A 14,588-nucleotide genomic window follows, 5' to 3' on the forward strand; every position below is an offset into this window, starting at 1 on the left:
ATACATTTGAAGTCCTGATTCTAAAGAAACCAAACCTGAAAAGTGTTTGTAATTATCATTTTAAGGGATAGGGGGAAAGTCTATAATATGTTAGTGGGCCCTCTAGAAGGAACCATGTACAGTAAAACTTGAGGGCTGGGCTAGGTGAAAGATTCTCTGTTGGAGGAGTATGAGTCCTGGGAAGTCCCTAAGTAAATTCCTATAGATCTGGTAAGGTCAGCTTAAATATCATCTCCATCAAGCCTTATCTGCTTTTTCTGGTTAGTAATAACTCTTCATTAGGCCTCACATAGCACTTTTCCATAGCAAGTCAATCTATTCATTTTTCCATTTTTATTATGGTTAAATGTCTTATACTGAGTCACTAAGTTCTTTGAAGGGAGGAACTTTATCTTAATTATACTCGTTATTTTCTTTAGGCTCTAGTACAGTGTTTATATATACATTGTAGAATTTTAATAAATGTTTAATGAATGAAGGAATTTTTAGCTACTCATTCTCTTTTTTTAACCTTAACTTTCTGTCTTAGAATTAATACTCAGTATTAGTTCCTAGACAGAAGAGTGGTAAAGGCGAGGCAATCAGGGTCAAATGACTTGTCCAGAGTCGCATAGCTAGAAAGTGTTTGAAGCCAGATTTGAACTCGGGACCTTTTATCTGTCCACTGAACTTCCTAGCTGCCCTGTGGCTACTCTTAATTCGATCTTCCCAAGAAAGTGGTTACAATGGTGTTTAGTCTGAGAAATTGTAGGGAAAGATTTCTTTAGCAGAAGAAAGCAAAAGAATAGGCATGCTTAGACACTTAATTGCTGGGGCTTAGCCTGTCTCAGATATGGGATGGACTTATAGCCTATTTACCAGAACTAAAAGTTAATTTGTGAGATGTAGTCCTCTTACAGAGATTACTATTTTGCATATCTAAAAGAAAATTCTTAAAAATAATGATGATAATAGCTATCATTATATATCACCTCAAGATTTGAAAAATGTTGAGGAGCAGCTGGATGGTTCAGGGGATTGAGAGCCAGACCCAGAGATGGGAGATCCTGGGTTCAAATCTAACCTCATACATTTCCTATCTCTGTGACCCTGGACAAGTCACTTAACTCACATTGGCTAGCCCTTACCACTAATATGCCTCAGAACACCAATTCACAGTACTGATTCTAAGACAGAAGGTACGAGTTTAAAGAAAAATTTGCAAAATGCTTTACAAATATTTCATCTTATTTTCACAATAACCCTGGAAGTAGGTGCTGTTATTATTATCATCATTTTACAGATGAAGAAATTGAGGTAAATAGAGATAAAGTGACTTGTCCAGGGTCACATAGCTAATTAAATGTGAGTTCAGATTTGAATTCAAGTCTTTCTGACTCCAGGCCTAGTGTTCTCTCCACTTTGCCACCTATCTGTTATAAAATTTAGTAATATGTAGCAGTGCATATTGAAATAGTTTACAAAAGCCTTTGAAATAGTAGTTAAATTTAGATCTTAACAGGTTACACACACACACACACACACACACACACACATAAAGAACACCTTGCATTGCTTTAGTCACTGATAAATTGTTTTCTTAATCTACTCTCTGCCTTTAGATTACCGAGTTAGTTCACCAGAGAGATGTTACAAGGTCTCTACTGAAAAGCAAGATTGACAACTCTAAATCCTTTGAATGGCTTAGCCAGATGAGATTCTACTTTGATCCTAAGCAAACTGATGTGTTGCAACAGCTGTCCATTCAAATGGCTAATGCCAAGTTTAACTATGGCTTTGAGTATCTTGGTGTTCAAGATAAATTGGTACAAACTCCACTTACAGACCGCTGCTATTTGACAATGACACAAGCCTTAGAGGCAAGACTTGGAGGATCTCCATTTGGTGAGTTATTATAAATGTATATCATTATTCTAATCAGGAATTCATGTTTATGTAGCATTTCAAAGATCACAAAGCACTTTGCATATAAACTTCTACTGCCCACAGTTTTTAGATGAGAAAACAGATAGGAAAGGGAAGTGACTTGCCTACAGCCACCCAGCTATTGAAGCTGACACTCATGTTCCAGTCTCCTGGAGTCCACATGCAGCATCATTCTCTTGTGTAGAAATATTTCAGCATTTCATGAAAGCCAGTGAAGGTACCACAGTGGTAGTCTGTATTGAAGCCCTAACCATGCCTCTCTTCTAATCTTAGGTCCTGCTGGCACTGGTAAAACAGAATCTGTCAAAGCTCTTGGACACCAGCTCGGGCGGTTTGTTCTCGTTTTTAACTGTGATGAAACATTTGATTTCCAGGTAAAAGAGATTTTGTTGTCTGATATATCTACAATTCAATGTGTATAGAGTATCAGTTGGGAGAGATCATGTGCTAGCAGAATATGCTAAGATTGGTGATTTCATGATGAACTTAAGATGTGCCTGCTGCATGTTGCACTTTGACAGTCATTAGGCATAATTTTAGAAATGATGGACAGTTTGATGAAAGTGACATACCTACTTGGAGTTGGCTCTTGGCTCTGAGATTTTCTTAGCATAGGCTCCTTTCAACTTAAGAAATGACCCATTGCTGCCTTGCCAGCATAACTCTAGAAGCACCTTGAAGTTAGAGAGGGCAACTCCTTTTGTCTTATATCCTTAGCACCTGGGGGCTTTGCCCAGAGCAGGTGCTAAATAAATACTTTGGGTATTGGATAATTGTAGAGCTCAGGAATTCCATTTATTCCCATTTAAGAAAGGCTAAGCAACTATACCTTAAGGATATCAAGGATTTAGAATAAACCTTTTTTTTTTTAATGCAGTTTTAGAAGGCATTTTCAATGTTAACTGAAGAAATGTTTGCATAACATTGGGTTGAATTTTATTGGGTAGTAGTGAATTCTGGGAAAGGGAGGGAATCCAGAAATATGTACATTTAAAAACTGATCATTTTTGCTAATCCAGTGATTCTTTCCATTTTTAGGCAATGGGGCGTATCTTTGTGGGACTTTGCCAAGTTGGTGCTTGGGGCTGCTTTGATGAGTTCAATAGATTAGAGGAGCGAATGCTCTCTGCTGTGTCCCAGCAGGTTCAGTGCATTCAGGAGGCCCTGCGAGAACATTCTAATCCAAACTATGATAAGAGTAAGACCTTGTTAATAGTCAAATTCCTTTTCTCCTTAAATAATGTAAATATAAAATAAATACTTATATGTTTATGTACATACACATGTCTATATATAGGGAGAGGTTTTTTGTAATAATTTAACCTTTCAGCAATTATATTTGACCATCAGTATGAAGATAATTTATAGCTCAATGAGGCAGTCAGGCTTTGTTGAGGAAAATAAGAATATGCCTCCTAAAAGAGCCCTTGATTTTGCTGCTTTCTGGGTTCTTGTATATCTGTTTTTTGGCTCTACTCTCTGTGTGTTTGTGTGAATGCCAAGCCCATCTTTTCTGTTTTTTAATCTTTCAAAAATGAATATATTTTCTTTTTACATCACTTCCACTTTTTAATCTCTCCTTCCCTCACTCCCCTACATCTCTTCTAATAGCAAAGATCTATGAAAGAGGAAAAATGTTTAGCAAAACGAGCCAACACATTAACTCTGTATTATGTATGCAGTATACTGAGAAATTCATAAACAATATAATGCATTAAGTAATATTAGAGGAAGGGAAGGAGAGGCCATGGAATTTGGCAGTTATAAAATTAACTTCAGAGAGATCATTTTCAGTTGAAGGATGAAGTCAGAATTGAGATCACAAGGAGATGAGAAGTAGACAGCCTTTTCTAGGAGTTAGGTTGTGAAAAGAATGCAAGGGGAGATGATCATTTGAAAGAATAGTAAGGTCGAGTAAAGGTTTTTATTTTCTTTTTCTTGAGGATAAGGAAGACTTGTGTATATTTGTAAGCAACAGAGAATGAACCAGTAGATAGAGAGAAACCGAAGGTTTAGGGGAGAGAAGGGATACCATCAGAATTATCTCATTCCTTCTTCTGTTTGAAGTTTAACTTTTCCTCATGGATTTCATACTTTGGATTTAAGAAACAACTGAAGAAAGGTCCTCTTTCTATGTTACATTTTAGCTTCTGCACCCATTACTTGTGAATTGTTGAACAAACAAGTCAAAGTGAGCCCTGATATGGCTATCTTCATCACCATGAATCCTGGCTATGCAGGCAGATCAAACCTCCCAGACAATTTGAAGAAGTTATTCCGAAGCTTAGCAATGACAAAGCCAGATCGCCAGTTGATTGCCCAGGTCATGTTGTATTCTCAAGGCTTTCGAACTGCTGAAGTACTTGCCAACAAGATTGTACCATTCTTTAAGTGAGTAACAGTTATTCACAATCAAATTTATTAGTCAAAAGTTTTTTTAAAACATATTCAACTTTAAAATCTTTATTTGTAATCATGTCTGGCATTTTTTTAACTCGGTGCTTAAAACAGTCTATTTAGTTAAAAGAGAATTTTTTTTTCTTTCCATTTTTTAGACTATGTGATGAACAGCTCTCCTCTCAAAGTCATTATGATTTTGGTCTTCGAGCTTTGAAGAGTGTTTTGGTAAGTGCAGGAAATGTGAAGAGAGAGAGAATTCAGAAGATAAAAAGGGAAAAGGAAGAACGTGGTGAAGTAGTTGATGAAGGGGAAATTGCTGAAAATCTACCAGAGCAAGAGGTTTGTACAAAGCTTATTTAACTCCTGTTTGGATACTGACTTAATATAATTTAAGAATTTGTCTTGACTTATATGGTGTGTTGCTCAGGGCTATTTTCTTGGCCTTTTATCTTTTTGTTGCTTTTCATAATCTCACACTCTCCAACTATTTTTCTTTAGCCTCAGCTTCCCTTATTAAACTCTATATTCCTCTCTAATGGCCTGTTATACACTTCTGACTGGATGTTCTATAGCCCCAACACCTCCAAAATGGAATTCTTTTGTTTTCTCTACTAAATTTAAAAACTCTATTCATCATGACATCACTCTTTCTGTTAATAATCCCACCATCTTTGCTGTCACTGTCAAGTTAAAAAACTCAGTTACATTGGATTCTTTCCTTCATCACTTTTTTTTTAGACCCTTACTTTCTGTCTTAGAATCAGTACTATATATTGGTTTCAAGGCAAAAAGGTGGTAAGGGCTAAACAATGAGGATTAAGTGACTTACCCAAGTTCACACAGCTAGTAAGTGTCTGAGGTAGGATTTGAACCCAGGACCTCCAATCTCTGTGCCTGGCTTTCAGTCCACTGAGCCAGCCACCTAGCTGCCCCCTCCTTTGTCCCTTCTAATCAGTGTAACCATTAGCCGTGTCCCATCAGTCCATCTTCTTTTCTCCGTTCTTAATATTACCACCGTTGTTCAGGCCCTCATCATCATAATAGTAATAATAACTGATACTTATATAACACTTTAAGGTTTGCAGGGCACTTTGTAGACATTGTCTCATTTAATCCTCAGAACTACCTTGTCAGGTTCCAATATTGTCCTCATTTTAATTTCTCTCATTACATCTTGCTTATGCCCTTGTAGTAGTTTCTTGTCTTGTTCCTGCTTGCCTCTTTCCCTGGTTTTCTTCTAAGTTACTTTTCCCTAGTCATAGTTTTGATTGTCTCCATACTACTAAAAAACCAGAAGTGATTCCTTATTATCTGAAGGTGAAAGTCCAGTCTCTTTTACCTGGCATTCAGCACCCTCAATGATTTTGATGCTAACTTAGGAGTCCCAGCCTTCTGTCACTCATCTTTATTTTCAAACTAGCCTGGGGTTCATATAAATAGCATATATCCTCATCCTAATCCAGAGTTGCTCTTCTGTTTCTAACCACAGATTAAAGTCTAGCTCACATGCTCTCTCTCCCATCAAGCCTTCATGTACGACCTCCAATTTAAGCTTTATTTGTTGAATTGACTGAATGTGAATGGCCCGCATTTTCCTTTCATTTGTCTGTATTATTGTAAGAGGTTTATATGTACATTTCCCTGCCTCCATTTTCTTTTCCCTTTCAGTCCTCTCTTCAACATTTATGAAAGATTAATTTTTATAAAGCACAGTTCCAATCCTCTACTCAGTTTAAAAAACCTCCAGTCTAGCCTTTAGTGACTCCCCAGTGCCTACTGAATAAAGTACAAACCCCTTAGACCAGAAATAAAAGTTATACTTGGCTTTATTTGTTCACTATTCCCTAACCATGGCATTTGCACTCCTTTAGTTTTCATTGACTTTTTGCAAGGGTGGGGTGGGGATGGTGCTGATCCTTTTGGTGAAGGCCATGAAGAGGAAAGTCTTCTATCTTTAATGTCACTAGTCTCCTGCTCTGTATATTCTCTCACCTGAATTCTTTAGCTACTCTACTTTATGCCTTACTGCACTTAATACTTATTTTATTATTAAGTACATGTCTAGATTCCCCTGCTAGCTTGACTTTATTTAGGGCAGGCATTATTTTTCGTTTCTCTGGCAAATGCTCTAAGGCATATATTTATATTGCCTGTTGTAGGTACTTGATAAGTTAAGTTGAATTGATGAAATTGAACTAATTGTCTTCACCTAACTCTTAAATCAGCCAAACTAGAGAAACTTTAGAATTCAAGGTAATTTAAATTTTAAGCTGGTAAATATGGAGGATTCTGATAGAAGAGGATTAATTTTTTTCCCTTCTCTGAAACCTATAATCTATTATTTTTACTTAGATTCTAATTCAGAGTGTCTGTGAAACAATGGTACCAAAGCTTGTAGCAGAAGATATTCCTCTGCTCTTCAGTCTTCTCTCTGATGTATTTCCTGGGGTTCAGTATCATCGTGGTGAGATGACAGCACTACGAGAAGAGCTCAAGAAAGTTTGTCAGGAAATGTATCTGACATATGGTGATGGAGAAGAAGTTGGTGGAATGTGGGTTGAAAAGGTATCTCAAAAGTTATATTTATACAGCATGTACACATACACATTCTCTCTCTCTTCCTCTTTGTCTTTCTTTCCTCTCCCTCCCTTCCTCCCTCATTCTCTCTCTCTCTCTCTCTTTCTCTCCCCTCATCTTCTCCCTCCCCCTCTTCCTCTCCCTCTCCCTTTCTCTTTCTATCTTATGCTGGATAATTTTAGCATAGAGAAAAACTTAACTGCTTGCGTCATCATCATCACATAAATGTGTGAAAAATGCTATCCCAAGTTAATTTGGTGGTTCATCTAGTTCGTGTTCTGCCTTGGATCCTGGATATTTTGTGGGAAAGATTGTCCTCTGGTTACAAGAAAAGTGTTATGCTACAAACATTCATGATTTCCTTTTATTTGTATGGAACAGTCATCCATATGTCATCTTAAACATGATATTAAAGATATTTCTATATGTATTTATAAGTTCATGGAGCCAAATTCTTAGCAGACAATGGCCATATAAAAGGGCTGAATCCCAGATAGATTTATTTTGAATAAACAAAATGATAAAGCATATGTTTTTGTTTTGTAGGTTCTTCAGCTCTATCAGATTACCCAAATAAATCATGGTTTAATGATGGTGGGACCTTCAGGAAGTGGAAAGAGTATGGCTTGGAGAGTTCTCCTGAAAGCTCTGGAAAGATTGGAAGGTGTGGAAGGAGTAGCACACATCATTGATCCTAAAGCAATCAGCAAGGATCATCTTTATGGTACCTTGGACCCAAATACTCGAGAATGGACAGATGGGTTGTTTACACATGTTCTAAGAAAGTAAGTTAAGGTTTCAAACTGTTTCCATTGAGTAATTTGATCCTGTTTCTTGCACTAAAATATAATAGAAGTGGTAGCAGCAGCAACAGCAAATGCTCCCAGTTCATATAACAAACTCTTGGATAGGCAGAATATTATCCTCATTATATAACTGAGGAAGCAGGCTCAGAAAAGTTAACTAACTTATTAAATGTCATAAACAGGAGTAAGTCTCAGGTTTTCTCAGGGAAAGTAGAAAAAATCTTTCTGACAAGTATATTTTATTCAGCTTGTTATTTAAATTTTTCTTTCTATCCAGAATCATTGATAATGTGAGAGGTGAACTACAGAAACGCCAGTGGATCATTTTTGATGGAGATGTTGATCCTGAGTGGGTTGAGAACTTAAATTCTGTCCTAGATGACAACAAACTACTGACTTTGCCAAATGGAGAGCGTCTCAGTCTTCCACCCAATGTAAAATTATGCTTCCTTTACATTTTTATTGTTAAATGTTCTCCTTTTAATGTCTAGCTAAAAGTCTGTCATTGTCAAAAAAGTAGTTATAAAGGTGAAATTCTGTTTCAGTAGCCACTTTATTTGAGAAGATCTCACAATTCTTGGATGCTAAATTGTTTCTTCCTTTGGGTAGTGAATGCCAGTTTGAGGAGAAGGGAGTAATAAAATATAACTGAAAATGCAATAGCATCCTGCTTTTTATAACCTGATATACTACTAGCCCAGTTAGAAAAATAGGTTTTTTCATAGGCCTATAGAAATAATGAACTGATGTTTGGGCACATCTAGGAAACACTAAGAAGTAGGAGGAATGATGTATAAATTTTAGATATGTAGGACTAAATTTTGAAACTCTTAAAAACTGAACTGCAAGATCAGTCTAAGAAACATGGCCTTTTTCCTTTTTACTATTTGTTAATCATACCATCACTTATCCAAGTTCTGTGCTTTTATCCAAGTAGATGTTAGCTCTTGTTACCTAGATTCTATGGTAATGATGTTGTGACCATGTTCTGTCATGAAAGGCAGTTTGGCATAGTGTATAGAAAGCTGACCTTGAAGCTGGAAATTCAAAATTCAAAATCCTGCCTCTGACACATAACTGGCTATATGACTTGGGCCAGGTCATTCTTTTGTCAGTCATCTCTCTATATCACAGGTCCAGCAGCACTTTTCCTTATGCAGAGTCCATCTATCAAGAATTCTCTTGGGACAGCTAGGTGACTTAGTTGATAAAGAGCCAGAGCCCAGATATGGGAGGTCCTGAGTTCACATCTGGCTTCATGCACTTCCTAGTTGTGTGTCCCTAGGCATGTTGCTTAATCTCAGTTGCCTAACCCTTACTGCTCTTCTACCTTGGAACCAAGGCAGTTTTAAGAGTTTTTAAAAATTATCTTAAATAATGATATGAACATTCAAACTTTCCTGCCTCCAGTTTCCACTTATACAAATAATTCTCTTTCCATCTTCTAGGAAAGAAATATAGGTGGCTTTTCTAGTTATGGGAACTAGCTTGTCTTTGAGCCCTTTGTTTCTATGACACTAATTTTTCTGTATATAAAGATGAAAATTTAATTTTTAACTACATAGCATCAAATTCACTGCTTGTATTCTTTCTAGGTTCGAATTATGTTTGAAGTACAAGATTTGAAATATGCAACACTGGCCACTGTATCAAGATGTGGAATGGTCTGGTTTAGTGAAGATGTTTTGAGTACTGACATGATATTCAATAACTTTCTGGCCAGACTGCGAAGCATCCCATTGGATGAAGGGGAAGATGAAGCCCAACGTAGACGAAAAGGGAAAGAAGATGAAGGGGAAGAAGCTGCTTCACCAATGTTGCAGGTAGGATTTTGATCTCACAGTAACTATAGCAGATGTTCTACAAATGAAGAAAGAAACAACAGGCTTTTAAGAATATTCCTAGAGTTTGAAGAACTGCTTCTAGAACAAAGGTTCTTGACCTTTTTGAGTAATGGTTCCCTTTTTGCAGTCTGGTAAAGCCTATCAACTTCTCAGAATTGTTTTTTAACATACAAAACATATAAGATTATGAGAAAAACAAATTATTTTGAAATATATTCATTAAAAAACACAATCATGGACCTCAGATAAAGATCCCGCTGTTTTAAGGGGGTGGCTGAGAACTCAGGTGTTACATAGGTAAAAATTTTTATGCCAGATTTTTTTACTCTTGTTTATGAGATCCATTCATCTTGTGGTTGGTGATAAAAAAATTTTGCTATTAATGATAACCGTTAATTTGTTACTTACTTTATAGATCCAGAGAGATGCAGCAACAATCATGCAGCCATATTTCACATCTAATGGACTGGTCACTAAGGCACTTGAGCATGCTTTCAAGTTAGAACACATCATGGACCTTACTCGGTTACGATGTCTCGGCTCCCTTTTCTCCATGTTGCATCAGGCCTGCCGAAATGTTGCCCAATACAACGCAAACCATCCTGACTTTCCCATGCAGATAGATCAATTAGAACGCTATATTCAGGTAGTTGAATTAAAGTAACCCCCAAATTTGAAAGCCAGTCTGCTGTTTTAAGATAATTATCTGACTGGGTGGCTTTGTCTTTTACTTTGTAATTTGTAGAAAATTAAATTATAATTCTTCTTCCAACAGCGATACTTGGTTTATGCCATCTTATGGTCTTTGTCCGGAGATAGTCGTCTAAAAATGAGAGCTGAGTTGGGTGAATATATCAGGAGAATTACTACTGTTCCATTGCCTAATGCACCTAATATACCCATAATTGATTATGAAGTAAGTGCCTTATAGGTTCTGATTTTTCAAATTTATTTCAAAATATATTTTTCTGTTCGGTGTTTGTTGGCTAATTGTTTGATTCATCCCAAAACATACTTGCAGTGATTTTAAACTTGGTTAAGAACGGTGAGAACTTTGGTTTTCATTTGTTAATGTTGAGGGATTACAAGAAATATAAGTACTCTTAAGAGTGAAGCAACAGCCTCAGCATGATATAGTACAGTGATTCTTCCCACAGTGGGCACCACCGCCCCCTGGCGGTGCTGCAGCGATCCAGGGGAGCGATGGTGGCCACAGGTGCATAAGGGGGCAGTGATAGTATGTGACAAGGGGCGCTAAGTAATATTTTTTCTGGAAAGGGGGTGGTAGGCCAAAAAAGTTTGGGATATAGTAGAAAGTTCTGGAGTCAGAGAAGTTGGGCTCAAGTGTTAACCTTGCCACTTATTAGTTGTGGATCCTTAAAGAGATTGCTTCCCTTAATTTCCTTATCTGTAAACTAAGGGGTTGCATTACATTATCTTCAATGTCCTTTCTGGTTCTAGATGTCATCTTTATTGCTGAAAGCCATAGTGTTATGTGATAGTAAAAAAGTTAGTAAAAAAGCTGTATGGTTCAAGGAACCCTTCTAGCCTAGTATTCTTTGTTTTATAGGTTTCTATTACTGGTGAATGGGCACCATGGCAGTCCAAGGTTCCTCAGATTGAAGTAGAGACACACAAGGTTGCTGCTCCTGATGTTGTTGTACCAACCTTGGACACAGTTCGTCATGAAGCACTCTTGTATACCTGGCTAGCAGAACATAAGCCTTTAGTCCTGTGTGGGCCACCAGGTTCTGGAAAGACTATGACTCTCTTTAGTGCTCTCAGGGCTTTGCCTGATATGGAGGTAAAAGAAAGAGCAGCATGCCAACTGAGATGTCAGAGACTTAAATCCTATACTTGCATTAAAATATTTTCTCCCCCTACCCCATTTTCTTTTACATTTCCCAGGTTGTTGGGCTTAACTTCTCAAGCGCTACTACTCCAGAGCTCCTTCTAAAAACCTTTGATCACTACTGTGAGTACAGGCGTACGCCAAATGGAGTGGTGTTGGCCCCAGTTCAGCTTGGAAAGTGGTTGGTTTTGTTTTGTGATGAAATCAACTTGCCAGATATGGATAAATATGGAACACAGAGGGTTATATCTTTTATCAGACAGGTTTGTATGCTTTAAAATAATAATAAATTAGTTGTGTCTCACCCTTAACAAAGGTTCCCATTCTTGTGAACAAGAGATATAGGCTTGATTAGGTTTCTATGGTACTAGTTTAATGACAGATACAAAGAATAGTCATAGATTAAGGTCACCTTGGAAGGCAGTCTATAGCAGAGTGTCCTATGATTTTGTCCTTAGATATTTCTGTCAAAAGTTTAGATGAAATGGAGCTAGAGCTCTTCTCAGGTTTGCAGATGACTTGAAGCTTACAGGGATGACTAACCCATTTTGGATAATAGTCCAGATTGAAAAAGTTTATGACAGCTAGCATAATGGGCCAAATGAAATGAGATTTAATAAGGATGAATCTAAAGTTATATTGCTTGAGAAAATTTGCTTCATGGATTTAAGTTGGGATAGATAACAGTTTTGCAAAAAACAATTTTGGGATTTTATTGGACCACAATATGAGTCATCAGTGACGTGACAGGGGGGTAAAAAAAAAGCACTGATGGTGTCCTATTGAATTAGGGAAAAACATAGTATCCAGAAATAAAGTGGTAATTGTTTCCCTATACTTTGCCTTTTCCAGGCCAGACCTGGAGTTTACCTCTTGGGAACCATAGTTTAGTAAAGACAAAGCCTGGAATGTGTTTAAAATAAGGCAACCAAAATGGTTTAAAGACCTTTGAAATAATGTTAGATAAACATTGTTGAAGGACTTGGGAGTGTTTACCCTGGGAAAAAGAAGGCTTATGGAGAACATCATAGTTCACATGTAAAAGAAGATATTAGATTGTTTTTGGTACCAGAGGAGCAGAATAGCAGTACACTGAGGTGGTGGACAGGCAGAATTTGGCTTGCTATAAGGAAAAATATCTTTTAAGATTAGAGCTATCCAAAAGTGGAATGAGCTACTTTTTGGGAGGTAATGATTTTTGCTTCATTAGTGTTCTTCAAGAAGAGTATGGGCAACCTGTTTTGGCATGTTAATGAGCATTTTCTTTTCAAATGTGAATTGAGTCTCCCATCATCCTTCATTTTCCCCAATTCTCTAGAGGGAAAATAATTATTTTATCTCAGATAAGAGTATTTCTCTGCTATTCTTTAATTGTAAATCTTTCCAATAGTTAGATTCTATGATTGTAAACTTTTCTTTCATATTCCCATTTTTGTCCTTCAGATGGTGGAACATGGAGGATTTTACCGAACATCTGATCAAACATGGGTGAAACTGGAGAGAATTCAGTTTGTTGGAGCTTGTAATCCTCCTACGGATCCTGGAAGAAAGCCTCTCTCACACAGGTAAGACCTTTGCACATTTTACAAGTCCAGCTTAAACCCAACTTATGTAACTTGATTTATGCAAATGAAATCCAAGTTTAAGAATAAAAAGAGGTAGCATAGAGCAGCATAAATGTGAGAAGAGATGGTCACCCACACTTTAGTTAGGAGATCACACTTCTTAGTCTAGCTCTGCCACGTGACTATGAATAAGTGATTCCTCTCTTGGTGGGCCTTAGTTTCCCCATATACAAAATAAAGGTAATACACCTTTTTGATTCTTATGTTTCATGATTCTAATTATTCATAAGGATTCTCCCTGGTTTTCTTGCCCTTGAAAAATAATTTTATTCTTAAATTAAAAGACCATATGTTCCTAAGCAGTTTGTATTGATTTGATACTATTTGATTTTGCCCTTTGACTACTTAAAGTGCCAAACCAACATTTTCATGGAATTTGAAATGTAGAGGTCAGGAATGTTTTTTGTTTTTACCTTAAGTCACTTCCTCCCCAGGTTTAGTAATGAAGCTATCAAGTAAAGATTAAGCAACAATGATTTGGACTAAAATGGGAAAGGTGATAGTAAATGCTTGTTGGATCTGACTGCATGGAAAACTTGGTTTTTAAATGAAATTTCCTATTTAAAATCATTTGTGCTTTCCTCAGGTTTTTGCGCCATGTACCTGTAGTGTATGTGGATTATCCAGGACCTGCATCACTAACTCAGATTTATGGCACATTCAACCGTGCAATGCTGAGACTCATTCCATCTCTTCGAACATATGCAGAACCTCTAACGGCCGCAATGGTTGAGTTCTATACAATGTCTCAGGTACTTTTCATGGAAATCTGCCACTGAGTTTTTCTCTAATAATTGAAGAGGTTTTTTAAAAAGCCATCTTTCTATTCGGGGCTTTTGTTAAACTAGGAGATGTTTTTGCTGAAATCTTCTGCTTGCCTTGATATATACATTTGAATAAAATAATTGCTTGTTACTTCTATGTGACTTGCTTTTAAATTTCAATTCAACAAATGTTTGTTAAGTATTGCCAACATCCAAAAAACAATGCACTAGGTGCTGGGAGTACTGGATAAATAATGTTCAAGGAGCTTATGTTCTCTACCCTTGTTAGCTTGTATTAAAAAATTCTTATATAACTTTTTAAACTTTTCTAACTTTTCAGGAGAGATTCACTCAGGACACACAACCTCATTACATCTATTCACCCCGTGAAATGACCCGATGGGTAAGGGGTATCTTTGAAGCCTTAAGACCTTTAGAAACTTTACCTGTAGAAGGACTTATTCGAATTTGGGCACATGAAGCTCTCCGTCTCTTCCAAGACAGGTAAGGAAAATGAAGTGTTTGAAAATATAAATTATTTGGAATTTTTGTCTTCTGAAAGAACAAGCTATGTGCTTTCAGCATTAATAACCATCATCATCTGCTCACATTTACTATCCAGAATATCAAAGTTGAAGGAACCTCAGTAACCTTTTAGTCCAACCTACACCCTAAAAAAGAAACCCCACTATGATGCACCAGTGACAAGTTAGTCTTTGATTGGAACCTCTTCTTTCTCATGGCTTCACATTTCCCTTTTGGATAGCTCTGATTATTAAAGAACTTTTTCTGAC

The 14,588-nt window shown here is 36.9% G+C and overlaps 1 protein-coding gene across 1 annotated transcript in view; it reads left to right on the plus strand.

Annotated features, from left to right (window-relative positions):
- Positions 1 to 14,588, plus strand: part of DYNC1H1 (dynein cytoplasmic 1 heavy chain 1) — a 104,190-nt gene that overhangs the window by 43,046 nt on the left and 46,556 nt on the right. Inside the window, exons 27-42 of the mRNA XM_044664610.1 lie at positions 1,602 to 1,884; positions 2,200 to 2,300; positions 2,965 to 3,124; positions 4,074 to 4,317; positions 4,482 to 4,665; positions 6,679 to 6,891; positions 7,450 to 7,688; positions 7,987 to 8,143; positions 9,305 to 9,532; positions 9,969 to 10,199; positions 10,329 to 10,469; positions 11,124 to 11,357; positions 11,462 to 11,668; positions 12,849 to 12,970; positions 13,617 to 13,782; positions 14,135 to 14,298. Of these exons, the coding sequence (XP_044520545.1) occupies positions 1,602 to 1,884; positions 2,200 to 2,300; positions 2,965 to 3,124; positions 4,074 to 4,317; positions 4,482 to 4,665; positions 6,679 to 6,891; positions 7,450 to 7,688; positions 7,987 to 8,143; positions 9,305 to 9,532; positions 9,969 to 10,199; positions 10,329 to 10,469; positions 11,124 to 11,357; positions 11,462 to 11,668; positions 12,849 to 12,970; positions 13,617 to 13,782; positions 14,135 to 14,298 (3,074 nt within the window). The remainder of the gene's footprint in view (positions 1 to 1,601; positions 1,885 to 2,199; positions 2,301 to 2,964; positions 3,125 to 4,073; positions 4,318 to 4,481; positions 4,666 to 6,678; positions 6,892 to 7,449; positions 7,689 to 7,986; positions 8,144 to 9,304; positions 9,533 to 9,968; positions 10,200 to 10,328; positions 10,470 to 11,123; positions 11,358 to 11,461; positions 11,669 to 12,848; positions 12,971 to 13,616; positions 13,783 to 14,134; positions 14,299 to 14,588) is intronic.

Source organism: Gracilinanus agilis, chromosome 2 (assembly GCF_016433145.1).
Source record: "Gracilinanus agilis isolate LMUSP501 chromosome 2, AgileGrace, whole genome shotgun sequence".
Taxonomy (NCBI): domain Eukaryota; kingdom Metazoa; phylum Chordata; class Mammalia; order Didelphimorphia; family Didelphidae; genus Gracilinanus; species Gracilinanus agilis.